Source organism: Rhamphochromis sp. 'chilingali', assembly GCF_963969265.1.
Source record: "Rhamphochromis sp. 'chilingali' genome assembly, chromosome: 16".
Classification (NCBI taxonomy): Eukaryota; Metazoa; Chordata; class Actinopteri; order Cichliformes; family Cichlidae; genus Rhamphochromis; species Rhamphochromis sp. 'chilingali'.
The window spans coordinates 19,213,243-19,220,254 of NC_137943.1; the positions used below are offsets into that span (position 1 = coordinate 19,213,243).

Genomic DNA, 7,012 nt, shown 5'->3' on the forward strand with positions numbered 1-7,012 from the left:
CACTCAACGCAAACAGATTATTACCTGAAAATCAAAACATTCACACCAGCACAAACATGCTCGGCCTACCTTCTACAAACACTTACAGAACGCACAGTTTGCATAAACAGCAGTTGAATAATTTTGTACTTGGCACAGTGACAGCATGAGGGTAATGTCAACACCGAGTTCCAGGTGGTTTTACAAGGATATATATTTTTTTCCGTTTATGTGATGACACTGTGGCTGCACAGCCTGTCATGGCAATTGGTTGCATCTTTTTCCCGGAGGTATGTTGCACAAAGATGGGTTGTTCAGCAGAAGTCAGAGTTTGACCTGGGGGAGTAGCTGAGAGAAGATGACTGGCATCATCCAACAAGAGTACAATATAAATCAACAATTTGTCTTGTTTGTTCCTATCTCCATGATTCAATTGATACACCTGGTGCAATTGTACTGCAATTTCCTCAGGCTGAAATTGCAAGACTTAGACATTTCTAAAGCCTTCCAAAACCTCAACGCAATTACCAAAAACAGAAAATTAATGATCATTTGGTAGGTGAATTCTGGGCAACAGGAAGGACAGAATGCACTGTTTAAGTGACAAAAACACAATAACACAAGTTTCCATGTGGGCTGGTAAATTGGCATGACATTAAAAGTTCACACCTAAACACTGAGCTTTGATATGAGACATCTCGAAAGCAGGTGAATGTGTGACGAGTGCTGGCACAGAGACCCGAGTGTTGTTTAAATATTACACACCAGCATGGAAAGATTGTGCAGTTGATTGTTTTCATCATAAAACGGTTGTTTAAAAAAAAAAAAAAGATGAAGTAAATAATTACACACACACACACACACACACACACACACACACACACACACACACACACACACACACACACACACACACACACACACACACCCGAAAACAGATAGCCCTTGCTGTGATTACGGCGCTTCCTGAATGGGACAAATAAAACTACCTGTAGGCACCGCACCTTAAATGCAAAGGAAATATACGCCCCCTGGTTGTCTCAGGTAAAATAGTCCCAGTGTGTGTTCCTTAACATTTCACAGGTGAGACTGTTAAACTGGCTTTGAATGAGGTGTGGGTTGGAATGTTCGGAATATTATATTAAATGGTCATTATGATTTTTTTTTTTTATTAAAGACACTGGAACGCAATGTGAAGGTATTTGTGATATTCTCAATATTTTAAACTCACATGCCCCGCCCCCTTGGGTTGGGTCTGAGGTAAGCCGCCTATAAAGTGCCGCTAACACGGACCCAAGGTGAGAAGGGCTTCAGCGCTCTGGCAGGTATGATTAAGAAGACACACTCCTTTGGATACAGCCCAAGACTCTCCGCATCTTGACTCACAGCTGACTAAAGCTTGACTAAAGCTTCGGACTTTACGCAAAGAGCTCTCCGAGGTTTATTGCTGGACAGATTCTACCGAGCAGCACACTAACAATGAAGCTGGAGGTGCTGTGTGGGAGTCACTATGACATGAAGCATTTCGAGATGTCCAGTGATGCTGAGGGTCATGGGCGATCTCCTTTCCCTCCTGAAGAGGAGCTGGGGTCGGATGGGGACTGCGTGGCCCACAGTCCTCCACCTGTCACCCCGTGCGGCGGCAGCGGCAAGTCCAAGCCATACACACGTAGACCCAAGCCCCCGTTTTCATACATCGCTCTAATCGCTATGGCCATCCGGGACTCACCCAGTGGACGTCTGACTTTGGCGGAGATAAACTACTATCTGATGAAAAAGTTCCCGTTCTTCAGAGGCACTTACACCGGCTGGAGGAACTCGGTTCGTCATAATCTGTCTCTTAATGATTGTTTTCTCAAAGTGCTCCGGGACCCTTCCAGACCCTGGGGAAAGGACAATTACTGGATGCTCAATCCTCACAGCGAATACACATTTGCTGACGGGGTATTCCGGCGCAGAAGAAAGCGCATTAACAAAAAATTCAGCAGGGAACAAGAGGAGCCCGAGCACACAGAGGAGCCGCAGCTCATTCACCAGTCTGCCCCGAGCACCAAGACTGATTCCCGTCCCAAGTTTACCAGTTCATTCGCTATTGACAGCATCCTCAGCAAGCCGTTCAAGAGAGACTTAAATAACGAACGTTTGCCTCCCTTTCCTGCCTTCCCCTGGCCCTACTACACTGAACTAATGACCTATCATTCAAACACACCTGCCTCATATCTATATGTTAAGTCACCCTGTCATGTGGACTCCAGTGCCCAGCATATATCAACCCCCTATGGTGGTGGGTTTCTTTCATAGACAATTTGCAATATCACAAAGAAATGTGGACTTGCTGTTCGGTGACTCAAAATGATCACCTTGAGTTAGTCGCTAGTTTAATCTGACATAACTGTGGCGGGATGGTGGTTCCCTTTTATTTTTGTAGTAGTTTATCCTTAAAGCGTTTTCAAACTTGAAATTTCACACTCTGTTAGAAATGTTACCGAGCAGAGCATTAACTTTATTTCTTTAACAAACCTGTTAAAAATATGCACTTTGACTGTTTTTATGTCTTTTTATTTTGAGAAATGTGAAATTAATAATAAAAAAAAGTTTTGCTGATATCTGTTTCCTGTTGTTGTGTATATATCTATAACTGGAATTATAGATACTTCATAAAAGCATAGTTAACTGCCAGTGCAATTATAGAACGCACTATTCATGAGGGCGTATTCGTCTGACGCCTCCTCGAAACTATTTTCTAAATCTTGCATTGCCCAATATTTGTATAATAATAATAATAATAATAATAATAATAAACTTGGTATTGTTCTTTTTTCCCTCTTTCTTTCTGCTTCATGCTGCCAAAAGAAATATCATATAGTAGTATTTACTTTTTCATGTTCATGAAGCTCGCTGCTGCCGGATAGGGGCATCCAATATTTATGTTTTCTGTCTGGCGCTGCAAATAGCTGTCGCCTCAGTCACCACACATACTCAGGAAAGGGTTTATACAAATGCGAGCTCAACTCAAATTCAGAGCAGAAAGAAGGGTATTCCAGTTTGTGCTATTCATCTGACACTAGAAAGTAAATTTCCTCTAAAGCAGCTGTGCATCCTGGACGCACGAGTTTCGTGTTGGTAACAGCTTGCGCAGATTGTGCTTTTAACTTCACTGATGGTGACATTATTTCACGTCTTAAGCCACTCGAATTGCTCTAAACGTTTCACAGAAGAAAGGAACTTTGCATAGCGACATGTTCATATTTTATCATCTGAATCCTTCCAAAGACTTTTGTTAGAGTGGCTACTTTCATTTCTCCAGGGATGTAATCCAGGCTCCGAGAGGTAAACTGACACTTGGGCGCTGTGTGTGGTATGTTGGCACGCTCTGATGGAAAAAACATGCTCTGGCCTCTCATGTCAGAGCCCTTAACCCTGAACAGATCCCAACCAAATCAGGAGTCGGTGCTTCTCCCGCACAACTTTACAGTCTAAAGCTGCAATTGGGCACCTTCAGTGTTTGCTGTAAAGGGAGGTAAAAGGAAATAATTTGATCTTAATCGAACTCTGAGACTTCATTCATCATGATGTCGTGACAAATACCGGTTTGTCAAATGTGGACAGAAGTGTTTTGGAAAGTGAGTCGTGGGAGGAGATTTGTCTTACTCCAATGTGCAGTGTCCGGCTTCTAGGCTGGATACTTGCCAGATGGGGAGGGAGTAGTTCCTGGCGATTTCTTGGAGGGATTTGGGGGAATGGAGGGGCAGAGAGAGATTTAAGTACTGATAGGTGGTCGAGTTGTGTTTGGCCGGGTGGATATGCGCAAGCAAAGTCTAGGAGCTTTATTTCCCCTCTCTGATGGGATTATTGCCAGCGATGGGCAGAGAGAGGAAGGAGGCTCAGCGCCTGCGTTTCTTGATTTTAACGGTTATAATCTTACCGAGCATCGCAACGGGACACTGACCTCCGTGAATTCTGCGTTAGGAAGCCTTTAACGGTGCTTAAAATACAGGAAAAGAGAGTTGCATGTTGTATGAAACCAGAAAGAGGCACGGCTATGACGACTGAGAATTCCCAGCAACATCTGGATCTACCCAGTCCTCTGCGCGCAAGTCCAGCGGCCGGTGCTCTAAGGGCATCTGGGCTGAGCCCACAGCCAGTGATGGAGAGCGCGCATAATGAATCAGCAAAAGGGAAAAAGGGAAACTCCGGCTTGAGGCGCCCCGAAAAGCCTCCCTACTCATACATTGCCTTAATTGTGATGGCTATTCAAAGCTCGCCAACTAAAAGACTTACTTTAAGCGAAATATATCAGTTTCTCCAGGCCAGATTCCCTTTCTTCAGGGGATCATACCAGGGATGGAAAAATTCTGTCAGACATAACCTGTCTCTGAACGAGTGCTTTATAAAACTACCCAAGGGTCTAGGCAGACCTGGCAAAGGGCACTACTGGACCATCGACCCTGGCAGTGAGTTTATGTTTGAGGAGGGCTCGTTTCGTCGCAGACCCCGGGGGTTCCGGAGGAAATGCCAAGCTTTAAAACCAATGTACAGGATGATGAATGGGATCGGGTTTGGTGCATCCATGCTGTCCCAGAACTTTGATTTCCAATCACCCGCAGGCTCATTAGCATGTCATAACAGCTACAACTTAGATTTAATGGGTAATACAGTTCCAGGTGGCTTCGATGGACTCGGAGGAGGACATCACCTCCCGCACATGTCATCGAGCTCCGGGTCGTCATATATGGCCGCATGTCAGGTGGCCTCTAACGCAGACTATTGCCCCGACAGTAGCAGCAGCCCCCTGCAGTCCTCCCAAGCGATGATAGGCACTTTGGACTGTCAGTCTCCATATGCAAATGCAGCTTCACATTGGAGTACACCTGGTGTGTCATCGTACATCAAACAGCAGTCGGTGAGATCAAGCAGTCCAAACTCCTCAGCCGTACATGCGGGAATGACGTCTTACGCGCTGGACCAGGGCTATTTGCACCATAATGCACGAGATTCTGACATTTCAGGTATGCATTTTATTACCTACACTGTTTTATATTCTCTGCTTACCACAGTGAGTCACTTGAGGCCGTGAATAACTGATCATTTATCTATCACAGATAAAGTCAACGCTCTTTTTAAAAAACAAAAAACAAAACAAAACAAAAAACAGATTTTCATGTTTCACACACATAAAAAATACATAGAAAAATCAAGATTTTACAATGTATTTTTTATGCGAACAGGTTTATTTAAAAATCTATACATAAAACATATCAATTTGTAATATATTTAAAATTAAAATTGAAAAACAGCAAGATGAACAGAAAAGTAGTTTTTAAGGCTATAAAATATTTTTTGATATTTATTATTATTATTTTTTTTATCACGCATCAAAATATTGGTGTTCAATCGTGGCTTTTGTTTCATTTAACTGATTTATTGCTATCATTGTTATTTCACATTTTATTATCATGCCATAGCGTCTGCATAGAAGCCTTTTCAGAGGTCCCCGTGTTACACAAATGTAGGTCTAAATACACAATAACAGCAGCTCATTAAAACTGTTAATTATGAAAACAAACCTTTTTTAAAAATTTCAAGCAGATTCATAAACTTCACTAAAAATGTCAAACCTGCTTTTATTGTATTATTGATTAGTCTGTAAACACGTTTTTTTTTTTGTTAAAATACGCTAAAAGGCACATTTGTATACAATGAAAAACATTCATTAATATATATATATATATATATATATATATATATATATATATATATATATATATATATATATATATATATATATATATATATATATATATATATATTTACAAGTAGTTCTTTTTAGAAATATAAAATTAGGAAAATCAGCAGACTTGATTTGTTTATCAGAATCTGTCTCAAAATGCGTTTAATACCTTATTGTTTGCAATGGGAAAAATCTGTTGTTTTATTACGATTTGTGACTTTAGGATGTTAGAGTGAGGAATCCACTAGAATTTGCATCATCAACTGCCTAACAGTGTAAACATGAACTGCTCTTATATCCTTTGGATAAAGGCAGCTATGGAAAATATGACAACTTTAAAAGAAAAAAGATAAAAAGAAAGACAGAAATAAATAAATGTTGTTCAAAAGTAGCGCCAACCAATTTTAGGTCTAAAATTGTCTAAAAGGAAATGCTCTAAAGTTGTGGCCCTTTTTCTTTCTTTCCTTTTTTGGTTGCGTGCTTCTATAAATCTACAGCTTGACCAAAGAAATGACTACTTGACCTCTTGTATCCTGTTTGTTTACAGTGGGATTGTCTCGATATTCCAGCCACTCAGCTCCCGTGTGTGACAGGAAGGAATTCGTTTTAAACCTTCATCCCAACACCAGTGGATCGTATTATCATCAGCTCCATCATCATCATCATCATCAAAGCGTCTATCAGGACGTAAAGCCATGTGTAATGTGACAAGAAGAGGCAAAGTGGTTCCTAAAATAAAACCCACAAATCCACTTCATTTAAGTTAAGCCCTTGGCGGAGTGATTCTAACATAACATTTCCTTATACGGCAGCTTATGAAGCACATCTTTCTTTCCAATGAACTTTGACCTTTCAATTTCTTTAGTAATCATTTTGTTGTGGGGACTTGTTTTAGCACTTCACGTTTTCCTTATGCGACTGACGTCACACACATGGATAAGCAATATCTATATTGTACCAAAAACGTCAATATATCTGAACCTTTCACTTAATTTTGTTTTGTGTTTTTTCTGATGGTTAAACTGTTGCTTCCCGCCTGTAATAATCCCTAATCATTAAAGAGATTTATTTTTGAAAGGACCATTTCGAAGTGATGTCTTAAATACTAAATGACTATAAGAAAGGGTAGACAACGTGTTTTCTAGAAACAGTATAGATCTTTTTTAAATGTTGGATTTAAAAAGTAAGTTTTGTTTCTCAGGAGCTCAGCAGAACAGTAGTCTTTAAAGTTTTGCAAAGGCACAAATTTGAAACCATGAGAAAGCAAAAGTAAAAGACACACTCATCAGGGAACACCAGCTG

The 7,012-nt window shown here is 40.7% G+C and overlaps 2 protein-coding genes across 2 annotated transcripts; both read left to right on the top strand.

Annotated features, from left to right (window-relative positions):
- Positions 1–1,289: 1,289 nt before the first annotated feature.
- Positions 1,290–2,734, top strand: foxq1a (forkhead box Q1a). The gene has a single exon (XM_080907174.1). The coding sequence runs from the start codon at positions 1,459–1,461 to the stop codon at positions 2,278–2,280; it is 822 nt and encodes a 273-aa protein (XP_080763300.1). The 5' UTR covers positions 1,290–1,458; the 3' UTR covers positions 2,281–2,734.
- Positions 2,735–3,419: 685 nt separating this feature from the next.
- On the top strand, positions 3,420–6,810 carry foxf2a (forkhead box F2a). Its single transcript, XM_080907674.1, has 2 exons — positions 3,420–4,988; positions 6,258–6,810. Exons 1-2 carry the CDS (start codon positions 3,998–4,000, stop codon positions 6,416–6,418), a joined length of 1,152 nt encoding a protein of 383 aa, XP_080763800.1. The 5' UTR covers positions 3,420–3,997; the 3' UTR covers positions 6,419–6,810.
- The last annotated feature ends 202 nt before the right edge of the window (positions 6,811–7,012 follow it).

Coding starts and splice junctions, on each gene's coding strand:
- foxf2a (XM_080907674.1), top strand. CDS start 3,998: ATGAAACCAGAAAGAGGCACGGCTATGACGACTGAGAATTCCCAGCAA. Junction 4,989..6,257: donor ACGAGATTCTGACATTTCAG/GTATGCATTTTA, acceptor GTTTGTTTACAG/TGGGATTGTCTCGATATTCC.
- foxq1a (XM_080907174.1), top strand. CDS start 1,459: ATGAAGCTGGAGGTGCTGTGTGGGAGTCACTATGACATGAAGCATTTC.